General features: G+C 35.1%; 1 protein-coding gene across 9 annotated transcripts in view; it reads right to left on the reverse strand.

The window, feature by feature from the left end:
* The window catches only part of Trpc4 (transient receptor potential cation channel subfamily C member 4), a 201,419-nt gene that overhangs the window by 85,507 nt on the left and 88,762 nt on the right, over positions 1-27,150 (reverse strand). For all 9 annotated transcript variants that reach the window (XM_005006923.4, XM_063232148.1, XM_063232147.1 and 6 more), the window contains one exon: positions 13,604-14,122. In XM_005006923.4, the coding sequence (XP_005006980.1) occupies positions 13,604-14,122 (519 nt within the window). The remainder of the gene's footprint in view (positions 1-13,603; positions 14,123-27,150) is intronic.

Genomic DNA, 27,150 nt, shown 5'->3' on the forward strand with positions numbered 1-27,150 from the left:
ATTTTTACAAGAAATCTTAGCTAAAGGGTATAAAGTTGATAAATTTAAAAATGGAATGAGTAATCAATATTTAAGATTTTCACAAATAAGTATCATATCTCACTCTGAGATAATGACAAGCACATAAGTACTGACAAAATCAGTCTTGCATTTGTAATGCCATGTAATTTTTATTAAATGTAATTTTGAATATACCTTTATCTAAATATATTTCCTATATCGCTAATGAAAATTTTACTTGGGTACATCGTATATGTATACTGTTTTGTGTGCTTAGTACTGGGGATCGAACTCATGACTGCTCACTTGCAAAGAAGGCACTTATGCCATGAGCTAAATCCCCAGTCCCCTCCCTTTTTTTTTCATTTTTTTAAGGATACACATTTAATAAAATACAGAGATACAGCTCAGAAAATTTATGCAACTCAACAACTGGTAGATATGATCTTTAAACATGGCTTTTCACTGATTTACAAAGAAAATACTCAGGCAAGTATAAAAATATTTGTCACTAGCTGGAAAAATATTTATTAGAAGTACTTGGAAGAATTTGAAAAAATGACCAGTAGGAAATAATGCCAAAGAATGCTTCCTGCTTTCCCTTCAGACTAAACTAAACACAAGCTTCCTAAAACCAGCCTATAGATAGTTCTACCAGATCCCTGACCGCCTGTATCTTTCATTTTGGACAAGCGTTTCTGTAAAATAATAGTTGATCGTTTCCAAGAACGACTGAAAAACATCTTTACTTTCTCCAGTGTTTGTTACTGTGTTAATCCATTTTCAGTAACTATGATAAAAACCTTATGGCAAGAAATTTATTGGAGAAATGGTCGGTTTTGACTCATAGTTTTAGAGATTTCTGTCCATGTTCAGTTGCCTCTATTGCTTTTGTGCTTGTAACAAGACAGAACTTCATAGCAGCAATTTGAAGCAGAGGAAGCTGCTTGCTTCAAGGCAGCTGGGAAGTAAAAAGAGGGTAAGATCAGAGGTCCTGAACTCTCCTGCAAGGACACGCTTGCAGTGATCTTGCTTTCTTTATCTGGGCCTCACCTCCTAAGTTCCTTTATTCTCTGCAGGGCTATCAAATGGCAAACTAGCCTTTATTGTATGGGCATTTGGGGGCAATCAAAGATCCAGATCATGACAGCCCTTCAATTTCAAAAAAGATTAGCATATGTTGTGTTAACCTCAGAGTTATATATTTATCCATTCATTCTTTCATCTATTGTATTTTAATTTTTTTTTAAAAAGTGCATTGAATTATTCACTGAAATACAAGATTTTAAGCAACATGCCCGGAGAGGCTGTTGTAAAGTAGCAATTAGAACATTTGTTTCAGTATTATTGTTAAAAAATAGAGCTTCCAAAGAGAGAACCTTAGTATTTACGCTACGGTGCTTTTTTATTCTGAAGAGTTTCTGCCAACCGCACAGGACTCCCTTTTGCCTCTATGAGCATTGCAAAGCTTTCTAGCATGAAGAGACAATCAGTATGTGGATCTGGCTTAACATCAAAAACTTTGCAATGTTTGAAGCGATCCATTTGTAAATAATTTAAAGACTTTTCCAATTAATTTTACCTTATTTCACATCTAATATCTCAATCTCTTACTGCAAAACGGTGCTATTCGTAGTTCACAGCTCCTCAGATAGAGTTTCTGCAGGAACAATTACCATATTGGCACTCATGCAGATATTACAGTGCCAGATTATGGATTGATCATTTATATAACAATTTTAGAAAGGTAATAAGGAAATATATACAAAGTAGCAATGAAATAAAATCCATTTCTCAGGTGATTTTTAATAGTAGGTTTATGCTCTTTACTGACACATAAAATATATTTGTAAATATTAAAGATATACTATGTAACATTTGGATAAATAGGTAGACTGTATAATGTTTAAATAAGTTTGAACATACATCTCTCCTCAGACATTTTCATTTTCTTATGGTGAAAACAATCACAATTCTTTCTTCTAGCTTTTGGAAACATGCAGTACATAAATTTTAACTACAGTCACCTACTGTGCAATACCTCACCAGAATTTCTTACCTTTGTCTGTTACTTAGTATCCATTGATCAATATTTTCTCATTCTTCCTATCCTATTAAGTTAACAAATTATTCTGATGAAAGATGTAAAAATTGGACAAATAAGAACTGCAAAATACTGCTGAATGTTATTAACAAAGACAATAAATGGAAAGACACGCAAAGTTCCTGAACTGGAATATTTAATGGGGTTAAGATATTAGTACAACCCAAATCTATGCATATATTCAGAAAAGAAGCATCATAAAAGCATAGATTCAACAGAAGCATTATAAAAGCTTTTTTATTTATGTCTTTGGAAAAAAATAAATGTTCTAAAATCTTTTGCATTCCCAAGGGATTATAACAGCCAAATTTGAATAAAGGGGAAAGTTAGATTTCTTATACTTCATTTTCTCAAAGCTTTGATAATCACACTTATTCATGATGTCATTATAACAAACATTGACCAATGGGACAGAGTAGAAAGTTCAGAAATGAACCCTCATGTGTTTGACCAAATTATTTCTAACAAATGTGTCCAAATCATGGGAAAGAAGTATTTCGTGAAAATGGTACTGGGAAGACTGGATATCTACATGCAAAATAATGAAATTGGACTTCTGTATGCAAGAGAACTCTAACTGGATCAAAGACATAAACTCAGTTATCTAAAACTGTGTAATTCTTAGAAGAAATGATGGGATGACATCTCCACAGCACCAGATCTAGCAATGTTGTGAAGCAACAAGACAAAGATGGTAATTAGAAAAAATGAACATAATGAAAATTTATAAAATTATGCATAAAATGACACTGTTTAGCACAGTGGAAGTCAATTCCTATAAGAAGACAAAGTAGATACAAGTTATATATATGATAACAATTAATAATTAGAATATATGAACTCCTAAAATTCAACAATATGATAAATGTCAAACAAATCATTTGAATATAAGTGACCACTGAACACATATAGAGGTGCTCAATGTTCCTACTTAAAAGGAAAATGCAAATCAAAACTATAATGAGGTACAATTTCAGGTTCATTAGGAGTAAGACATTAGCCAATCAGAAATTAACAAGTGTTTGTGAGGATGTGGAGTAATAAGAACTCCTGTGAACTACTGGTAAGAATTTAAAATAGGGCAACCAGTTAGAAAACAGTGTTGAAGTTCCTCAAAACATTAAAAGGTGAGAAAGGCCTTGTATTCTGAAAACACACAGCTAAAAATGCAGATTAGTTTTATTTCAAAAACTTAATTGTATTTTTATCTGGAAAGGTAGATTTCTTAAGAGATTGTTTTATTATTTTGTTTTATAACTTAAATATTTATGTTTTATAACTTAAATATTTACCCCCTTTTTTTTATAACTTCAGTAGTACATAATAATGCCTTTTTTTTTTTTGTTTGTTTTTTGGTACTGGGAAGCAAACTTACAACCTTGCGCTTGCCAGGCAGGCTTTTGTGCTGCTGAGCTAAATCTCTGGCCCCAATGATATGTTTTAAAAAGTCTGAAAAATTCACTATATATAATTTGTAATTAAATTATTAATTTACATGTTAATAGCATATTTCCCATTTATTCTTTTCCAGGGAAATTAAATTTGCAAAAATGCCTATACACTTTTTATAATGTCTACAGAAAATATATTATTCAGATTTTGTATTTTAATTTTTTAAAAGGCTGAAGTGCATTATATGATAACATAGTTATTTACACACACACACACACACACACACACACACACACACACACATACAGACACACAAAATCATTTCTAAATACTCACAAGTAATTTGTTAGGCCATCTTGATTTTTCTGAAGCCCAAGAAAGTTAAAGAAAAGAAAAAGTTCTCTACAATGCTGGTACAAAATCTATACTGTCAGAAATAAGTCTTATGGATTATACTAATAAAAGAATCCTCAAGCTATAGTTTTTGCTTTAAATTTCCCATATTATTTACCTGGAGTGAGCTTTCTAACCCAAAACTGATCAGAATAGTACATAAACATATAAAGGCAACTAGATTGACACTCAAGTAGAAACAGTGGGAAGCTTGATATTCAAGGAAAGATTTCAAAATTACTATGTATTTCTGTTATAATGTCAGACAGCTTAAAATAATTATTAATACAGTGTTTTAAAATCCTAAATTTGCAAGTAGATCATGGAGTCCAGTATAATAACTAAAATCAATTCTTAATATTTGAGATATTAAGAAAAAGCTAACTGTATTTAACTTTCAAAGGAGGTAACATGTAATATCTTAAATTTTTGACACAACTTTTTCCCAAGCTAGTTGCATTATAAGAAAGAGTATGTTGCTATTTTAAAATTTAGCAATTTAAAATATTATTAGCAATAATCCCTGTTAATCCTGGATAAGAGATTTTGTTTTGCAAAATCACTCGTTGTCTCTTCCAATATGGTTAAGCAGAATTTTAAAATCCTCAGTCCACACAATTGGCCCCCAGAAGCTACGCCACTGGCCTTGTCACAAAGGCCGACCCTGCTTCCATGTCCTGGAATATTGATTTTTTTTTTTCCTTAACCAGAGTATGAAAATAAAAATTCTGTGTCTGGAGTCTCAGTGCCAAAGACACATCAGAAACCAGTAGTCCTTGAAGAAAAAAGAAAACACTAGTAAAACTGAAGCAGAAAAACGATGATAAAGTACTTAGGAATGGCAAAAATGAAATGATTAGCTACAGTAATACATGATACTACATATTACAGCTTTCTGGCACCTAAAATTTATCACACGATTGATGCTACATTGATAATAATATCTGCAGCATTTATGTGAACACATAAAAGACAAACTGTATGAGAATTAAACTATAAATCAATCAATGTTGTTAAAAGCATTTTATTTAACTTTACAGAAATTAACTAAATTTTTAATTTTATAATTAAAATAATTTAAAAGAAACATGATGTAATTTTATTTTTACATATTTCCTACATATTATTTAAGTAGTAACTTTCTACTTCACATTCAAGGGAGCTGACCATTGTTTTTTGGTCCTTCCCTGTGGATTTGCCACTGCTATGTATGTAGGACAACAAAAATTATATACAAATCTGTCTTGTTTTCTCCTCACTCATGAAATCATTCTGACAGAAAATTCCTTAGAGAGGTTGCCATCAAAGCTTTGTTTAAAAAAAATAGCTTTTTTGTCTTGAAGAAAAAAAGTGGCAATCCTTCTGCAAATACTTCCTGAGCTCATATGACTGTACCCGCTCACTGCGAAATAAAAATCACCAACTCTAGGTTTCAAGGAACTTGTGGTTTTATAAACAGGAAATATCTAAAACAATTAATCATGATGCATTAATATAGAACTGGTATTTGTTCTTACAACAGGAGAGGGAGAGCCAAATTAGCCTGAGAGGGGAAATGTTGGACCCTTTAAAGATTGGGTTTCAACATCTTGGAGAAGAAGTGGGATCTAGTAAGCAACACAACCAGGAGGGCATACAGGGAACGGATACAAAGCACAGTGTAAGAATGAAGCTCAAGCATTCTGGAATTGCTGAGCAGGTAAACAAGACAGGAGGGTACTGCTTAGATCGGTGTCCCATTCTCACATGCCTTGCAGAGGGGGAAGATGAAGCAGAAGCCTTGGGGTGGGATGGTTTGAACTGGGCTGCTCTGTGCTCCATGAGCTTTCTTTGCCTCTGTGAACCTGTGTGGTGTTCCTTCCCCGTAATCTCATTTCTGTTGTTTTTGTTCTGAAGGCTTCTAATTTATCACTGAAACTCAATTAAGCCACCCTGTCCCCCCAGGAAGCCTCCCATCAAAACCTCAGGCTGAATTAGAAATAATTTTTCTGGGCTCTGAAAGGCAGCTCTAAGATGCTTCATGCTGTTATCTGGGCAAGAGCAAAAATTCTAGGTTTTAGGAAAATTCTAGAAGAAATAAAAGATTGACTCAGGGTTTGCTATCTTCTTATTCTGCTGTCCACAGACTTTGGCACAGACAGATATTCTGTAACCATTTTGTAAAAGGGCACTTAAAGAGAAGAAACATCTCTGGGGTCACAGGACAGCTCCTGGCTAATCCTCCCAACTGCTGCCTCCTGTATTTACAGTGTGCAGATGTCAAAAGCTTCACCTCAAGGGTTACAGTCCGTACTCAAAAAGGGGTGAGCTGGGGAGGGGAAAAAAGAGGCTCCAACTCCAAGTCCACAGCTATCTGAAAGAATTTTCATGCTTACAGAAGGCTATAGATAGCAATAGTGTTAATAATTTAACTGAGTTGTTACTGTGAAAAATGAAAAGCAGGCTTTTACCAACACATAGAGAACTGACGATTGGGCAGATCAAGGCACAGAGAGACCTAGGTAGCAGGCAGGGCTTAGCTTATTCGCTTTTTCTGCAAAGGGTATGCCATTGCATGCTACCTAAAGTGAAAAGAAAAGGGAATAGAGTTGAATACAAAGAATAAAACCCATAATCCTGCATACCTGCTTTCCCCATTTGCCATCATCTAGAAGCCATCTTAGAATTTTGTTTTCACAATCACCAAGGTGTAGCACAAATTATAGTTACAAAACTAGCGCAGGCACTATCAATCCAAGAGTTTCTTTCTAAATTGTTGTTTCCAAGAATTTGCACATAAAATAACTTTTATTGGGAAAAATTTCCCCAAGTATGGTCAAAGAAAAGTGAGGATGAGGGGTAAGTGAAGAACTTTTCCTCTCATATACTTAATTAGTTCATAAGGAAAAGTCAAGTGGACATTTATATTTCAAAACTTCCCACAGTGTCTTGAGAACTATAATGTTTTTGCTTCCTAAATTTCCAAAAGACAACATTTTAGCTTTTGTGTTTTTCCAGGGAATATAAGATGGGAGAATCTGTTAAATCTACTCCTGTATAAACTGACCAGTCTAGTTTTCATTAGTGATCAATGACAAAGAAAATACGGCTCACTAAATAGTGATTTTAGAGTAAATAATCCTAGAAGTTTAATCTGAACATTTGTGCAACAGAAACAAAAGAAAGAGTTTTCATCACTGACGATGTAAATGATCTCGTATGAATAATGGAGTCCAGCTGCCCTTGTAGCTAGCACTTCTTTGTGAAACACTGTTGTGTCAGAGGTACGAGTTCACAGAGGAAAGCAATACATTTAAAGACCAAGCGAAGGGATCCAATGGACAGTGGAATTAAAATATATTATTAGTGGTCTGATGATTTTATTTTATGTCTAAGACAAATAAATTTGCATTGAATGGAGCTGAGTGTACACACTTGTGTCAGGCTATTAGAAGACCTCATTGGAAAAATTGTTTAATTAATTTTGAGTTCATTTAAAGCAGTATCAAAATAAATTACGTATCTAAGTTAGAGATTTTCTATTTTATGTTTTATAAGACATAATTTTGTCCTTGTTTAATCAGTGCAGTTGAAAGTAAATTTATAAAAGGTTATGGACATATTCGATCTCAATTATGAGAGCAAAGCATTCAGGGGAGAGTTAAGAGATACTGTTACATGTCACTTAAGCAGCTTGTAAAGAAACTCACGAGGATTGAACTCTGAGCTGGAAAATCTAGTGTTAAATTAAACACCTAATTACATGCCACATTCCATCAGCGTGCTGACATGTCCTGGGCAGTCACTCAGGTCCTCTCTGACACAGTGTCAGCACTGAAGAGGTGTGGTCCTGGGGGGGCTGCCGTGAGGCTGTGGAGTGTGTGCTGTCCATGTGGTTTTGCCTGGCAACAACAGGCGTGCACACACAGAGGACCAGAGAGGCAGGGTTCTCAGTTGGTCAGTGAATGTGCTCTTCATAATAGCAGAAGAAAGAATTACGCTAGAAGAATAGTATTTTAAAAATCACTTTTACAGGCTTCGTGATTATTTACACCACTCAGTATAGTTTCATGCTTTCAAATCCAAGCATATGCCTGCAATTTCTGTAAGCATGGCTGTGAGAACAGTTGCTGTTTCTGATCTGGAGCTACCAGGTTCCAAGGTCATGTTAACCAATGACTAAAAGGTACTTAAGAATAGAAGTCCGAAGGGCAAGTTGAAATCAAGTGTGGCACACAGTGTAATTTGCTTTAATGTCTATAATGTAAGGGATTAAAGAATGGGCAAACTTAGAGGCTGAGGTAAAATTCATCTATTATGCATCTTGGTGCCAATGTAGATCCTAATATAAATTAATCAGAATACCGATTATTATTAATAGATAAGAAGAATTATTTTATATTCCAAAAGGTAATGAAACCCATAAGGCAAAAATTAAAATTGATCACAAATTAAATTACGAAGCCAATATTTCCCACTGCTTAATATACAGGAAAATGACAAACTACTTAGCTATTTATATAGGGGCTTATGAAGTGATAGACAAAAACATGGTAAAATTAATTGGGTAATAATAGTCTTTCATAGTAAAGTATAACAGGAAATGTGCAGTGGAGGAAAGTTCCTAACCTTGCAGCAGCCACAGATCAGAGAAATCAAAGAAGATCCCTGAGAGAAGAAGGGGCCAGGGACAATATGTACCCTTCAAAGGCACACTCCCAGGTATACCCTCCCCAACAGGCCCTCCTTTCCAGGAGCCCAGCCCACTCACCTGTGAATTCATTCATAGGTTAAACCATTCATGAGGTTAATACCCTGTCATGCAGTCATCTTCCTAGACACCCTGAACATTGTTATATTGGGGATACCAATAGGAATATCAGAGACATACTGAAAAAGCCTGAAATTAAATCCTGATAACGTAACTTGTTTTAATATCTGAATTCATAGGAAGATTGTTGTTAGGAGATTACTCTAGATTCAGTCAATTAATTAGGTTTAAAAAAACATGCAGGTAACTGTACACAGTGGAGAGAGTCTGCAATTCCATTTCAGGTGTACTTATTTATGAGCACTTTTTTTTCTTTTGAGGTAGAATCTCACTATGCTGCTCAGGCTGACTTTGAACTCCCTTGAGTTCAAGCAATTCTCCTGACCCCGTCCCCTGAGTTCCTGGGACCACAGGTGTGCACCATCACACCCAAAACCCGAGACCATTTTTCAGTTCATATGCTACAATATGATTGGTGAAAAGGCAGTTGTATTCATGACATTCAGTGTAGGGAGGAGAGGAAAATGTAAGAATGTAATACAATAGTTATTGCATACAAGTGAGGCCACTATCCCAGACAACACTGAGAAGGATTTGCTTCATGGACTTCTCCCTGGGTGTGTGGGGGTGTGACATAAACTTTAAAGAAGAAACACAACTTTGCCAATATGGATATTCATGAGGAGGCATTCCAGAGCATGAAAGATAGACCAAAGGCAAATTTCAAAACTTTTTAGAACAAACCAAGAAACACTTGTGATAAAAAGGTCTAAAGCAATGCCTTTTTGCTAAAACAGAGTTTTATTTAAGACATGCAATTTTACTAGAAAATTTTAAATCATATATTGTGAAGTCAGTATTTAGAATGCTCTAGAAATATGTTTGATGAAACACAACTTATGGTTTCAAAGAATACAAATGACAATAAAATCTTATTTCTGGGTCAGGGATCTTTAGCTCAGTGGCGTAAGCACCTGCCTGACAAGATGAGGTTGTGAGTTCAATTCCTGGTACGAAAAAAAAAAAAAATCCTATTCCTGATCTTTCTTTAGTATCACCGGAAAAACAACCCGTAACAGTTGATAATAGTGTATTAATTTAAGAAGTTTAGAAGTTTAATTAAGCCACTCGGCAGGAGGCCAGCATCTTCACTTTGTAAACGTCCTTATCCTGTGCAGGACCAGGTGATGGGAGTGTGACACACTGCCACAGGGGCGGTAGTCTGCCCACAGTATAGGGGAGGAAAAGAGGACCTTCTGCTGCTTTTTGTTCTGCTTTTGCTGTCTCCTGCTGCCCTGAACTGCTGTCCCTGTGTCACGCCACCCTGCTTTGGAGCAAGCTGAGTATGATACAAACTGTGAGCTAACTAAGCCTTTTCTTCCTTAATTTCAGGTGTTAGGTGTGTTGGCTCAACAATGAGAAAAAAAGTAATCTAGACACAATTTACTTCGCTTTGGGAAAATCATCAGGCCAAATATACCCTTTCATTTTGAATGTGAAATGTTACAAAATTTTTTGTAATTTTTTTTCATTGAAATCACAAAAAAGATGAAAGGAAAATATACAAATATGATGTCTTTTTAAAAAGGCTTCATTTAAAGGATATCACTACTTCTAATTTTCTTGTTACATGTTATATTTTTAGCTGCGTTTCCTCTTCTAATATTAGCTTCTATTATCCTTCAAATCAAAATTTTCTTATCGGAAAATGTATAAACATCTTGAAAGAAGTGTTAGAAATGATCAGATGCCTTTAATACTTTGCTTTAGACATGGCTAATTACAGACACAATGGTCTGTGGCTTTATATTCAGCAGACTATGAAGCTGAGCTCACTGTGTACATTTGTGAAGTATACAAAGCCGTCTAAGCAAAGGAATAAATTTTAAGTAAGGATGAAGATTTTTAATGAGTCAGGAACAAAATAAACACACACACACTACACACATGCACACACACACACACACACACACACACACACACACACATATATATATATATATAATACACTGTACCAAGTATATACTTAAGTATATATGTGTGTGTGTGTGTGTGTGTGTGTGTGTGTGTGTGTGTGTGTGTGTGTAGTCTGTTTTGTTTTTTGGAACCAGGGATCAAACTCATGACCTTGTACTTTGCACTTGCCAGGCAGGCACTTATGCTGCTGAGCTAAATCCCTGGCCCTTAACAACATATATTTGATGTTTTCTTTTCTCTCCTAAAAAACTATAAGATCTGCCAGAGCAGAGGCAGGTCATCGTGTTGTTCCTTGAGCTCCACACTCTGTCTAAAATATGTTCTGTGAAATACATGCTGAAAGAAGTAAAGAAGAAATAAATGACTTAAGTATATGAGAATTATCTGTAGATAAATGTAAATGGATAGTAATATGCAAGTAATTCATGTTAAAAGCTTTGTCTTGGAATCCTTTCAATAAGAATTGTCAGGATAAATTGATTAGCTATCACTGGTAGTTTCATTATGAGTGTATAATGAGCTTTTGAGTAATTCTTTCCTGGGTCTTTGCAAAAGTCACTGCAGCCAAACACAAATTTAAACCAGCTATGAACACAGTACCAAAATCAGTGTCAGCAAAAAATGAAGCTGAGTTGACTTATCGCAGAACAAGTAGAATTCTAATAAGTAAGCAAAGGTGGCTGCTACCTTATTTTTTATTGTGTGGATCCAGCATCCTGGAAACTTCATTCAACTCAGGTGCATAGAATATTACCAACTCTGAACTGATGCAACATTAACACACATTTATAATCATTATGACAAGCCTTAAATCTACTTCTCCAAAGAGGGCTAAAGAAATAAAATCATATTATTGTGTTAAAGAAAGAAAATCGTATTACTTTAAGAAGATCTGGCATAATTCTAAGGTCATGTGACTTCACATCATTAACAAGAATGAACAGAATAACATTTCATGGTCATATTAAGTACTTCAGCACTTTAAACGATGTGAAACTTCTCATCAATTCATCTTATAGCTGCATATTATGATTATTTGGTCCTTTAAGATATTATGTCCTTGAGCCCTAAACACAAGAACCTAGGAAAATGTGTTAATATTGTTGACAGAGACTCAAATTAAGATATATGATTTTATTTTTTAATGTTTCTGTACGTAGAGAGGTTTTACATTTATTAAAAAAGTATGAAAATCAAAGAAGCATGCTCTGCAGAGCCAGTTCAGGCCCACTAAAAGTAGGAAAGGAGCATAGATAGCATAGAAAGTGACAGGGGACCACGGTAAAAGGCCAGTGTTTGGATCTGTGATTTTAGTCAGAGGAAATGCGTACAGGAGGATCTGTTGCCTATTTAGTAATAGACATACTTTTCTATGCAATAGAAATACTTTTCTAAGTATTTCAGGTCCCAGATAACCTGATCTACTCTGTTCAGTGTTGTTTGATTTTTGGTACCAGAAATCGAACTCAGGACCTTGCACTTGCCAGGCAGGTGCTGTGCTGCCTAACTATATCCCCAGCCATCCCTTCAATGTCAGAGAAACTTTTATTTCAACTAGATTCAGGCTCCTATAGCAGTTAGATCAACTCATCTATTCAAATAATTTCAGATTATCTGGGACCTAAAATACTCAGGAAATAGGCTTAGAGAAAGCAGTCAGACTTGAGAAAGAATAAAAGTGGCCAAATTTAAAAAAACTGAGTACATTTTAAAATTCAAAAGTCTCTTCTTTTTCTCACTGTTTTTCATCTTAATCACAGTTTTTCCAACTATTGTTCTAGAATAGATAATTAATGTCAATCAAGAATGAAAAGAGAGCCAATATTTTCTGGTGATAGAAGTAAACATTTTTCTGAGAATGTTTTCAAACACAAATTATGATGGAAGCATACATCATGCTGAGTGATAGGTGTAAGAAGGTCGTGGTTACTTTATTTAATAAGTACCTGAAATGCATGTAAAGTTCATGGGAAAATTATTATTACCATACAGATAACATCTTTAACATTTTTCTTCTGGCAAATCAACAAACCCAGCAAAAGGAAAGTAGTTTTAGCAGTTTCATCTGTTGTTGGATTATAGGTTTTTTCTATATTAGTATTGTCTAATAGTCATTTTATTTTATTTATTTATTATTTTTTATTTTTTTACTGGTACCAGGGATCGAACTCACAACCACACACTTGCAAGGCAGGCGCTTATGCTGCTGAGCTAAATCCCCAGGCCCCAATAATCATTTTATTAATGTAGTACTTTTTACTTTTCTAAGACCCTTCACATAGGAAATAGGCTTGCATATTTACATACCTCTGCACATTTTACAATTCCTACAAACCAGCGAGGAAAACATTTGAAATGCGTATATAAAAATACACAATCAATTCTGATAAATACACTCAAAAAGTTAAAACAGTCTATGCATGAGCCTTTGAAGTTAGAAAACACAAATGGCAGAACTCGGATGTCTCACAAGGGGGATTATAAAACTCGTTAAATTTCCATTATATCACAAACAAGCATGTACATTCCAACATAGATGAGACAAACCATTACCAGTCATTTAACCGCTGACTGTCATTCTTCAGTGAAGATGAATATTAATTTGGCAAACCAGAAATGTCATCCACTTATACGTGAAAAGCAAACACCATAAAACTCAGAACTAATATGATAAGAAGCAGTTTACTTTGTGGGAAAGATCATAAAACAGGAAGAAATCGTTCAAAAGAAAAGGCAACTACGGAGTGAGGTGGGAGGGGAAGAGAGGAAAGGAAAAGAAAAAAGATAAAAGGAAATAAAATGGAAAGAAAGCTTTGTAAATAAGGAGGGGAAGGGGGGTTGAAGGGAGGAAGGAAGGATGGGAAAAAAGAGGACACAAGGTAACTACATACAGATACAGTTTCCCTGTGATGACAGTGATCAATCTGTGTGTCTAAACTGTACCAATAAACTCTTAGATTCTGTGGTGCTCGGATGGCCATACTCACCTCTTTCTGACGGTACTTAATGGCCAGTTTTAGCCTTGCAAGATCATTTCCACTTTGTTCTTCAAGCAGACTATTGTCGTCTCGGTAATTTAGAATGATTTCCAGTTCTCTGGAGCTCCTCGTCTGATCCAGGAGGTCCTTTGCAAACTGCTTGCACTGTCGTGACAGCTCCTCATACTCTGACTTAAATTCATTTTCCACTTTGCTCAGTTCCTGAAGCTCCCAGCTGAGCTGAAAGGCTGTGAGAAAAGGGTCTTCGCTGGACAGCGCAATGAGCGAGGGACTGGCCAGGGCCTTGTAGATGTTGAGTCTGGAACGCGAGTGGCGCAGGCTGTCCACGTCTGAGCTGGACACGCACTCCACACAGTTACAACGGACCTCGTGGGGTCGGGGCACAGAGACGCCTTTCTGGACTAAAAGTTTGATTATCTCATAGTTATTTGTATGGGCTGCCAAAATGATTGGGGTAATGTCCGGAGTAAATTCAGAAAACTGCTTATCAAGGAGTATGGGAGGCACCTAGGAAAAAAGAAAGCAAAAATGATGAATATTCATCTGACTGTTTAAGTCTGTGACTTTCAAATAGCATGCTATAGTAGGGTTGAACAAGGCTCTTAAACATTTTGCCGCATTTTTTTCTTGCAAGAGAGATACATACTTTGCTCTAAAGAAAGAAGATAAAATGAAAAAGTTTATTTGTATGCCGCATTATTTTTTTCTGTAATTTGAATTTTGACATTGTATGAGATCTTCAGGTAAGTAGCTAGAGAAACATTTTTTTTTGATAAATTGATTGATCACTGCTAAATTATTTTCTGACAATTTTGCTTTTCTTGTTCCCCGATGCTGATTTCCTAAAGAATAAAGAAACACACTAAACTATAGTTAATGAGTTGTTTTAAACACAAACTCTTCCTCCTAAATAGTAGTCTTTTAATTGGTCAGTGAAGATTTTTGATTTGTGTGTTTGCTTTTACTTTACTGTGAGGTTCCTTTTGCTTTCTGAACATTCAGACTAATGATTAAGGATGACACAGAAAGTAGGTTAGCTTCCTAGGTTCTCTTTGTAGCTATTTTTTTTGGGCATATTTTTCAGGTGATAAGAGACATTACATTTTGACTATCAATGTTTTTAGAAATAAGCTGACACTGAACCTGGTTACCAGTGTGAACTCTCATTGAATCAGGTTACTGATGATTTCCTTTGAATTATACTCTTGAGATGCTCATAATGAAAATACTACTACTGCTTATTAAAAGTCTTGCAGGCACATTAACTCTTTTTTTTATTACTCACATCTGACAGATGTGATCTCTCAGGGCTAAGCAGAAGACCCAGGTCCACCTGTATGACACTCAAGTTTGTTTAATATGCTGCTTCACTATTTGGAGTTTAAAATTTGTTCCTTCTGGCACATAATCATAGATGCATCTACGCAAAATACGTGCTACATAAAGACAAGCTCAGCAAGGCAGAAGAAATAATGACACGTTACATTAACACAAGATGAGGATTATACATGAAGGAAACCCAAAAAAGAATTAACAGAAAACAATTGTCAAGAAAAATGATACACATAGTGAAGCTTCAATTACAGTACTTTCAAGCAGAAGTATAATTTTATATATGCATAATTAAGCATATATGTTTTAAACTCATCTAGCCATTTAGAATATCTATTTTGTAAGAAACACTATAAAATATTAAAGGGAATATGTAAATAATATATTAAAATAATCAGCATGAGGGTTATTTTAAGATGAAAAAATTAATTGTTAGTAGAAATGGAAGCATTTTTATAGACATTTTAAAAATTAATTTCTTTTTTTTGTAGTGGGGATCAAACTCACGACCACAGGCTTACAAGGCAGGTGCTTATGCCACTGAGTTAAATCCATGGCCCTAGAACCATAATTTGAAGGAAAATGAGAGGCAGTCTGCAGAAAAATAGAAAGGCAACACAGAGAAAAGAATAAAGAAGCTCATGGCTGCAATCTCAGATCTTAGAGAGAAGTCAGACACAGGGAAGCCTAACACTACAAGCACAAGGTTAACCTGGAAAGTACTGGCAGCCGCATATATAAACAATGGACTGGCAATCCTAGCTTCCAGTGTCATCCATGATTCTTGCAAATTTTAAATCCAGTGTAGGGATACAGTCTAAAAAACTACTTACTATGGCTGGTGTCTGTACGTCCAGTCAAAGCCTCATACAATCATGGCAGGGACGGGCTTTTCAAAGAGAGCTTGATAAACTAGGATCTCTTGTTTTCACGCCCTCACCTTCAGAGTTACTGTATTTCCTGCTCAACTCAGCAGGGGACCAGAGTCCTCACTTTGAAAACACCCTCAGCCTGTGCAAGAGGAGGGACTGGGACAGTGTGAGTGCTACACTCACCTAAGAGGGTAGCCCACATACAATATAAGTGAGGAAGAGAGGCTTGCTTTCCCTGTTTTTGCTCTTATTACTGCTTTTACTGTCTTCCATCTCCACGAACAATTGCTCCTCAGCCATCCACCCTGCCTTGGAGTCAACTGATTATGGACTAAAACCTTCACAAACTGGAAGCTAATTAAACTTTTCCATCCTTAACTTTGGGTGTTGGGTATCTTGTCCCAGCAACAAAATAAAAGTAACTAAGACATTACTCCTCTTGAGTGGCAAACTAGCTTTGGTCAAATCCACCACAGTGCTCACCATTTTTTGAGTTCTGTAACCAGAAGCCCTTTAGGGAGGGATCGTATTGATTGGGACTGAGATACTTTGGGACTCTGCCAATGCAATTCTGGATCACAGGGGACAGCATGCTGCAGTGACTGGATGGGAGACAGCAAGAGAGACAACCATGGAGGGTGGGGTCATCATAGACTCCCAGAGAAATCTAAGCAGCAGGACTTTCAGGCTGTAGAGGGCATGCTAATAAGTGGCATTGCCCTCTGTGGTGAGGAGCATTGAGCCTTTCATGTCCCCCACTCTCCAGTGCACTTGGGGACATGCTTCACTTTGGACACTTGCCACACTGCTGGATGTATGGACTGAGGATGGATGTGTTTCTACTCTCCCTACATTTCTCTAACATAGTTGCCGCTAGTTGATGTTAAAGTGTACAATTAAAGAATTAAAAAGCAAGCACGAGTAGTAAATTGTTAACATTGCCACATTCATAAAGTATTAACTGTCCAGGTCTGGGGAGGAACACGGCAGATCTCAGCCAGTGTGCAGCACAAATGTGTAGAGGGGCAGCAGAGAGCAAACACAACAGACTCCGGCCGCAACTCACTATTCCCGCTCCATGCTTTGTAGAATCCACTAGTTAGGGACCTGGCAAGATCTTTTCTCTAACTCAAGCATCTCAGCCAGAGGAAGATTTTTATTACCCATTATTCTTTTGTTTTCTTTTTCTCTATCTTTTTTATTTATATATATTTTGTAATTTTGATAATTATATTTATCTCTTACACTTCTCTTCTTTTTCCCTTTGTTAAAAACACCTCTTTGTTTTAAACTTGTTTAATTGTTATGTTTATCTTTATGAATGCTTAATTTTTTTAGTTTATTCTATATTATTTTTGCCCATTTCTTTTCTATTGTTACTGGTGGTATGGTGCTTGATTTTAATTTTTTCTCTTACACTTCTATAGGTAGTTTATGTTTGTATTATTATTACTGTGATTTGTTTTCTCCTTTGAGTAGTACTGGGGATTAAAGTTTTAAGAGGATTCTGGAATTAAGAATATCTTCGTGAGCCAGGAATGGTGGTGCATGCCTGTAATCCCAGCATGTGGGAGGCTGAGGAGGAGAATTGCTGCAAATTCAAGGCCAGCCTAGACTGCATTGTGAGAAATTGTCTTAAGAAAATAAAAAGCAAGCAAACAAAAAAGAAAACAGTTGTGAAAGTAGAACAAAAAAGAAAGTAGAAGAAAAACTCATCGCAACAGATGTACAAATCTTAACATAGAAACACAGATATATGAATAAATTAGGTATTGAAACTTTCAAAGAGTCACAATTCTTTAGTAAATGAATCTAAGTTTATCAAGTAGATGAAATGCCAGACAAATAATTCAAAAGATAATTTTAAAAAAATAATCACTTCAAAGTTGTGCAAATAAATGGAGTTAAAGAATTTAACAGCAATTAAACAAAGAAAAATTTTGAGAGAAACAAACAGAAATCTTGAGGTGACAAGCTCAATAAGTCAAATAAATCTTCAGTTTAAAACCTCAGAAATATACTAGATCAACTAGTGGAAAAATTACCGTGACTTAAAGGTAAATTTGATGAACTATCACAATCAGAGGACATTAATATATATTATAAATAAGCCATCCAAGAACTATATGACACAGTTAAGGGACCAAACCTATGAGTTACCAGTTTAGATAAAGGAAACAAGATGAAGATAAAAGTATAGAATTATATTCACTGAAATAATAGTCAAAAATTTCCCAAATCTTGGGAGAGATCTGTAAACCTAGGAGCATCAGGTTTTAGAAACCAAAATAGACACAACTAGCAAAGAATATCTGTATATAATATTACTGTTAAACTGCCAAAGTACCAAACAAAAACATGCTATTGAAAACTGTCGGCAAAAAGTGTTCAACATTTATAAATGCAAACCAAACATAACGACAGCAGATTTCTTAGCATAAACTCGAAGGTACCAGAAGACATAGTAACAGGTACTTCAAGTACAGAAAGAAAATAACACTGACTTAGATTACTGATAGAGTAATCCTTCTAGCTGACAAAGTTATTCTTCTGAGAATGAAATATTTCAATATTTTAAATAAAAATCTTTCAAGATAAGCATCTCAGTTACTTTTCTCATTACTGAGACAAAATATCCAACACTAAATTAAAGAAGGAAAGGTTTATTTTGGCACACAGTTTGTAGAGGTCTCAATCCATAGTTAGCTACTTTAAGGCAAGGTGGCTTGGGAGAGGGACATGACAGAGGAGAAACAGTCCTCTGAGTAAGTAGAAGGCAGAAAAGCAGGGAATGAGTAGACCAGCTTCTTTCTGTCCCTTGTATTCCATCCAGCCTACCTGTCTTTTGGGTGGTGTCAGTCACACTCAGATTGGGGCACTCTTAATCACAGCATCACACACCATACTTCAGCACCCTCAAAAAAAGCTTACCTAAGACAACATGAGACCGGGAGAACATGGAGATGCAAGATATAACAGTAAGTGTAAACTAAAGGAATTAATTACCACTAAACAAGCATCACAGAAGCTACTTAAGAAATCTCACAAGCAGACAAGGAAGCAAGAAAAATGCAGTCACAAGGCAATGAGAAACAATAAATCTTACTAGAAAAGTAAACAAAAAATAAGAATTGCTAAAGAATTAACAATGATTAATTTAGCAGACCATCAAAATTCTGATATACATCAGGGGCAAATAATTAAACTTAAATTATTCAAAACACCCAGAAGTAAAACATTAAAATGACAAGAACTAGTGAATCTCCTTGAATGTAATTAGTCTGCATTCTATAATTAAAAGAAATGGACTAAAACAAAATACAACCAGTTATGGTTTGGGTTAAAAAAAATCCAACAGATTGCTACTGCCAGAAACTCACCTCACTGGCAAAGATTCACAAACTGAAAATGAAAAGACAGAGAATGACGATCCAATCAAATGGAATCTGAAACAAAACGTTACTAAATATACTCATAAATGGTAAGATGGGATTTAAGCCAAATCAGTTTGCAGAGACAAATACCTCACTAATTTTTGATAAAAGCAATAATCCATCAAGAAGAAATAGTAAATAGGTATGAATCAAATATTGGAGCATCTACCTAACAAACCCTGCAGAACATATTGTGAGATAGGCCCTCACGTAACAATGGTGGGGACTTGAACAGTCTGCTCTTGAAAATAAGTAGGTTCCCCAAACAAAAATTTCAACACTGAAATGTCAGAGTTAAATTAATATTTCAGAAAGACTTGACAGATATTTATTCAGTTTTTCACTCAACAGCCTCATAACATAAATTCTTTTCATCAGCACACAGAATTTTCTCAAAGACAGGTCCCATTTTAGACCATAAAGCATATTTTAGCAAATAACAAAATGAAATAATTTCTTGCATCTTATGAGACTATATGGAATAAAACTAGCAATCAACAACAAAAGAAAATTCAGAAAATATAGAAACATTTGGGTATTAAATAGTAGATTTTTAAAAGAGCAATAGATCATTGAAGAAATCAAGGTAGTATTTTAATATTTCTAGAATGAAATGAAAATGAAAACACAATATCCTGAAACTTATTGGATAAAATGAAGGAAAATATTGTATGAGGAAAATATATAGCTCTACTTGTTTACATTACGTATTCAGTGAGATCGCAGATAAATAATCTAATGATGCATCTAAAATTCTCAGAAAACGGGAATATACCCAACCCCAAATCAGTAGAAGGAAATAAGTAATAAAGATTAAGATAGAAGTACATGAAAGAGACCAAAAGAATTATACAAAAGTTTATTGAAATAATGTTTGTTTCTTAGAAAGACAAGATTATCAAACCCTTAGCTAAATTTATCAAAAAAAGAGAAGGTAAGTAAAATTAGGGAAGATAAAGGAGATATTGCAACAGACACACTGAAGTCCAAAACTCATAGTTGAATCTTTCTTTCTTTCTTTCTTTCTTTCTTTCTTTCTTTCTTTCTTTCTTTCTTTCTTTCAACTCAGAGCCTTATACTTGCCAGCAGACACTGTATTATTCAGCGAAATCTCTTTCCCCCATGAGGGAATAATTCAAAAATCTATTGCATTCATAAATTGGAAAATCTAAAAGAAATGGACAAATTTCTTGACATATACAACTTACCAAAATTGAACCAAGAGAATACAAAAAGCAAAAATAGATCAGTAACAAGGAAAGAGACTGAAACGGTAACAAAATATGTCTAAAGAAAGACAACATCCAGGATATGATAGTCACTGATGAATTTTACCAGACTTTTAGAGAAGAACTAATACTAAAATTCCTAAAACTGCTCCATAAAACAGAAAATAAATAAACACTTTAAAACTTATTCTATGAACTGAATATCACCCTGTAACAAAACAAAATATACACCAAAAGAAGAAAATATATGCCAATGCACAGATGCAAAAATGGTCAATAAAATAATTGCAATTCAAATTTGACTTCGTATTGAAAATATCATGGAAAATTAATAAACTGATTTTATTCCAGGGATGCTATAAAAGAGAAGGACATTAGAATATTGAAATGCACCCCTTGTTTAGGGGAAAAGAACTATTGTTCACATGGTAAAGACTTCTACAAATTCTTTGCAATCTCCATCAAAATATCAGTGACATTTTTCGCAGAACTGGAACAAAAAAAATTAAAATTCGAGTGAAAGTGCAAGAGGCTTACACTAGCTAAAGCATTTCTGTGCAAAGAAAAACACATATGGGAGTTATCACAATACTCAATTTAAAATAAAAAGTGTAGTACTGACTTATAAATTGACATGTAGATTAATGGAATAGAAGACCCAGGAATAAACCCATGCAGCTTCAAGATCTGATTCTTGACAAAGCATCGAAAAAATAAGGTGGAAAATAGCTTCTTCAACAAAAGGCTTGGGAAAACTAAACACACACTCAAGAAGTTTGAAACTAGATCATTATTCTCACCCTGTACAATAAAAATTCAGTGCTGAAGATCTTCATGTAAGCAGACTTTAATGTAAGACCGGAAAGTTTTAAACTATTAGAGGCAAATGGAGGAAATAGTGGAAATACTGGCAATGATTTCCTGAACAGAAGTCTAGTAGCTCAGGAAATGGCAATAAGAACTGACAAGTGTGATTACATTAAAGTAAAAACCTGCACAAAGAGAAAAAGAAAAAGATAAAGTGATGAGAAGGCTGGGGATATATCTCAGTACACAAGCGCTTACCTGGAAAGTGCAAGGTTGTGAGTTCGGTCTCTGGTACCAAGAAAAAAGAAAACAATAGCCAGTCCACAGAATAGAAGAAAACCTTTTTCTATATGTTTATCTGACAGTGTATTAATATATAGAAAATGTATTTGAATGATTCAATACCAAAAGTTCAAACGAATCAATCATTAAGCTGGTGAATGAGTGGAACAGACATTTCTCAAAAGAAGATGTACAAATGGCAATAATTACATATGAAAATGTTTCGCATCTTTGCTGTAAGGAAAATCTAAATAAAAACTGCACTGGCATTATATCTCACCTCCACCAGCATGACTATTATGAAGAAAAAATACTCTGGCAAGCACAAGGTACTGAGTTCAATCCCCAGTACCAGAAAAAAAAAATTCTGGTGAAGATGTTGGGAATAGGAACCTTCTACATTGTTCATGGAAATGTAACAGTATAGCCATTATTTGGGGCTGGGGATTTAGCTCAGCATAAGCATAAGCGCCTTTCTTTCAAGCAGGCAGTTGTGAGTTCGATCCCTGGTACCGATAAAAAGGAAAAAGACAAAAAACAAAAACAAAAAACAAAACAAAACAAACAAACAAACAAAAAACCAGTATAGCCATTATGGAAATCTGTGCGGCGGTTCCTCCAAAACTAACATTAGAACTAACAATGGTGCTTCCCTGCCCCTTATGGGTCTACATCTGGAGGCGTCAAAATCAGTATACAGTCAAGCTACCTGTACACCCACGTTTATCCCAGCAGTTATAACAACTCCAAAATTATGGAATTAGCCTACATTCCCATAAACAGATTAAATGATGAAGAAAATGTAACTTATATACATGACGGGATATTATTTAATCACAAATAAGTATGCAATCATATAATTTGCAGGAAAATGAATGGAACAGTAACAAATCATCCTTTTAAGCAAAATAAGGAAGAATCAGAAAGACAAGCATCATTTATTTTTGTGTATGTGTAACCCAGAAAAACAAAAAAATTGAAAAATAACATGAAAGTGGTGTTTGAACTGTTAAATAAGAAGGATGGAGTAAAGGATGTAGGGGAAGAGAAGGTGAAGAGGAGGGAGGATGTGATCCAAGTGAGGTGTGTGCAGGCATCGGACTGTGACTCCTCAGCTCTGTCCCCTCCGCTCCTGCTGCTGAGATATTTCCCAGTTCATATCAACTTTACCATTTACTCAGATGCAGAATTTGAAGAAGTCTACGATAGGAGGCATTTAGGCCTAGCGTGGTGGCGCATGTCTGTATTTCTAGCTCCCAGGAGTCTGAGGCAGAAGAATCCCCACAAATTACAGGGTAGCCTGGGCATAGACTGAGTTCAAGGCCAGCCTGAATTATTCAGCAACACTCTGTCTAAAAAGAAACATAAATAAAATAAGAGATGTTTAATCTCAGGATCATTTAGAAAACCTAGAATATGGGCTTCCTGCTCTTTCCCATGCTTTGTTTTCAAGCCAGTCGATTCTGCTTTCATCCTTTTAAGAGGCTATTGTAAGTACTCAGGAAATATTACTGAAATGGCTTTCTTCAAGTCATATTTTTTGGTTTTTTCAAATTTTCAAATTTCCATTTGGCATAATTAAGGACTGATATGAATATCATGAGCATGGCTCTGTAGAGAAAAATCATATTGCGTTTGATTTATTTTAGCTGAAGTAAAATCTATTGCCTACCAAAACCAGGCAAGCAAACATGCATGAAAATATATACTCACATTATTAATAAACAAATAATGAAGCCCAGGCAACTATTTTAAAAGTTTTTCATGTTACTCAGTCACATATTTAATGCTGTAATCTACAACTAAAGTAGAAGAGATAGTTAAGATCATAATCCAATAGATGCCTTTTGCTAAATGTGGCCTTTTATTTTCTTTTACTTCATGAATGGGTAGTTAACCAGTACCTTTATTACAACTTTGCCACAGCACTATCTATATTACTAACAATCATTTTAGCATCAAAGAGCGTTTAAATTATTGACATACAAGAGGTATCTGTTAAATCATTAACTGAATGGCAATTACCCAAACACTTCACTTTGAAATATCTAGATCTGAGGCAGATATTTTAAAATATAGAGCATACTATTTTATCCAAATATAGATGTCTCTTTGCCACTGGAGAACACATTTTAGAACTATACTGATGCTGAAGTATAAAATTTTTGGAGAGAGATTCATCTGGAAGTGATATTCATGCTCATATAATAGTATTTGTTCCTTTAAGGTCAGTGGTTGTTAAAATAGTTTGTGTATCCATACAAAATTTCTTGGTATGTCTAAGACACTAAGAATAAAAACATTTGTAACTTGATCTGTGACTTTTCTTAATTAGCAATATTAGGTGTGAACCTTTCTTAAAATTCCTCTTATGTATAAAACAATATCTTCTGTAACATGAAATTTCTATGAGGTAAATACCTTTTTTATATTCCAACTCATAGTATGCTACTAGAAACTTTATAAAGTACACATTCTTTTTCCAAGCATCTCAATAAAAAATATGTCAAATGCTATAGATTTGCTTTAAGCTTCAAGTTTTTAATGTATTGAAGACAAATTTTTAAAATTTTGGATGATAAAAATCAAATGTGTTTCTGCCATATATCTAGAGCAACTCACTAATTTAAGCCAATAATATAAGGAAGTGGTAATTTAAAGTTATAGTTTAAGATTCATTTAACCATAGTGATTTAAAATAGTCTTATACACAGGCACATGCATACAAATACAGATGTATTTACAACATATCTGCACAAAAAATAAGTGAGTACTATATGAATGAGTGGGTCAGCACTTAGATGGAAGGATATATTAAGTTAAAATTTAACTAAGCAAAGTCAACTGTATTATTTAAGGCCTAAACTTCTGTGAGAAAACCACACTTTTGCAGAATAAGTACTCTCTGACCTCAGTATAAAGTTAAGGCTTTGCCAGTTTGTTTGGTGTCTGTAAGAGCAAAGATTCCTGTGTGGGCCACTATGTCTGAGAAGTAGCATTGCTATGGCTCAGCCATAGTAGCAATGTTAAATATACAGCAGCACAGTACGTGAACTTAATTATTTCCTTGATTCTGGTCGTAAACTGGCTGGTGAGGACTGAATGAAATTCAATGGTTAGGTTTAATTTTGAGCTTATGTTTGATCTGACTTCTGGTGAAAACTTGGTCCAGAAAATAAGTACAAAACCATCAAATGTACAAAAAAAGGAGGAAGAGGAGGAACAGGAGGAGGAAGAGGAATCAAGTTATTGATAGAGGGCAGGGAAGGAAAGAGAAAGAGATTGAAAAGATAAATGAAGATATGTTATGCACATGTACAAACTCACACAAGGAATGTAATCATTATGTACTATACACATGTACTAATAGACTAAAGTTAAAAAAAGAAATTGACTATCATTATAGATATATTACTCCAAATCCAGGATTCTGAAATATTGTGCAGTGTATTTCATAATCTGAGGCAGCTTGTAGACCTTACTTCAGTACAAATAAATTTCTAAACAAAATTCATAGTATTATTTAGGAAAGAGTATTTAAGTCTATTTAAAATATAATACTTAAAAGCACATAAATTATATAGCAACATATACCTTTCTCTGTTTAGTCTTTTTAAGAAATGAATATATACAGGAAGGTAATATGCAAATTTTGAAGGAATGACCAATATATAAATATAACAGATATGTACTATAATGGTATGATAGAAAAGTACTTGTTATTTCTATTACTGACAAAAACATTGCAGGGTAGCACTGTTGAGTCATATTCATACTTAAAATTATATACTCATATACGACTATACAGACATACAAGCCTATGTATACTCCATTTAGAAGTTAGAAAAATAACTTAAATTCTTCACCCTTGTTCATAGTTATATTTGACTCTTGTCTTGGTTACTTTTCATTCATTGCTGGGACAAAATATTCAACACCCAAAATGAAGACAGAAAAAGTTTATTTATCTCACTGTTTGTGGAGGTTTCAGTCCACAATGAGCTGGCTTCAAAGCAGACTGGCATAACAACAGGGCAACACTTCAAGGCATCAGCCAGCAAAATCAGCCAGAGCAAAGAGTGGAGAAAAAGCCTCTTATTCTTCCTTGTATTGTGAGCAGGCTACCCATCTTACAGGGTGAGGGTAGCACTCATACCACCTTTGTATCCTCCTCTTGCACAGGATGAGAATATTTACAAAGCAAGGATCCTGGCTCCATGCAGAGTCTCTTAAACTTCTAAACCTTTCAAATTGATACAATGTATGTACTATGACAATCCACACCTTGTCAGCTTGGCAACCAGACATATTTGTATAAACTGGTTCAAGTCACATGACATGCTTATTCTTAACATTTCACAACTTGAACTTTATAGCACAGGTTTAACAATCCTTAAGAACCAGCATGAAGTTTATCAACCTTATACTATATTAGAATCATAACATTTTCCTATAGCTCCCCAAAGACTTATGCACATCCTTTTATGTAAAAGAAACTGTGCCCATCTGCAAAAGTTTCCAAATTCTAATGGTTTCAACCATCCTGAAAAGTGTAAGTCCCAAGCCTCTTCTGAGATTTAGGGCAACTCTTAGCTGTAAGCCTCTGTACAAATGAAAACAAAATTAAACACTTCTAACAGTGTATGGCACAAGTTAAACATTTTTATTCCAAAGTTACAAATAGGAAGACACAAAGGATTGGGATAAAAAAAATGTCTAAAATCCATCAGGTCAAACATTAAGTCTTGTAGTTGCACATCCAGCATCTGAAACAATCTGTGGCTAATTGTGATCTTCCAAAGGGCTTGTGTGACTCCACCCCTACAGCACTTCTGGTGGTTGTAACTCCCACAACTTCTCTCTTAAGCTTGTGTTGCTCTCTCCTTGCAGCTTCCTTAGACAATGCACCTTTTTGGCTTTTCTAAACTTCTGGGTTCTCCACTGCATCTTTGGCTTCACATTCATAGCTTCACACATTGCTCTCTCAGAAGCACCACACAGGGCTTCACAGGCCTTCTGAGACTGGAGTGGATGTCTTTTTAACCTTAGAATTCTTACATTCTGTGTGCACCTAAAACCACCACCATGGGGATGACACTGAGGTCTGCTGCCAGTTGGAGCAGTAGCCACGCTCTCCTCTCTTGGCTGCAGGAGTTGAGTCCTTGGATGGCAGGGCACTTTGAATGCAATTCTGAGGAAGAAATTTCTTATGACATTGCCATTCTGGAACACGGTGCTATACAACCTTTGCCTCAAAGCAAAGTTTCACTTTTTCAGATTTGAGGCTACGAAGGTCCGAGACGTAGCTTTCTGTGATGCCTTCAGGTCACCTTTTTAATTCTCTTCTTCCTTTTCAACAGTTGAGATTTCCTCAGTTGTAATCTATGTAGTTCACAAATTTATTGGAGATTCCTTTCTAACCAAACCTACAACACTTTAAGTCATCCTAATGGGCTCTTTGCTCATGATTTGCAACATAAATCTGGCTAAAAGCCCCCCACAATAGCCTTGCCACAGCCTCAACATTTGACTGCCCTGAATTTCTTCTGTCAGATGAATTAGTCCGCTGGCCTTCATCT

Source organism: Cavia porcellus, unplaced genomic scaffold (assembly GCF_034190915.1).
Source record: "Cavia porcellus strain 051 isolate PalLab524CR breed Dunkin Hartley unplaced genomic scaffold, mCavPor4.1 scaffold_21, whole genome shotgun sequence".
Lineage (NCBI taxonomy): Eukaryota > Metazoa > Chordata > Mammalia > Rodentia > Caviidae > Cavia > Cavia porcellus.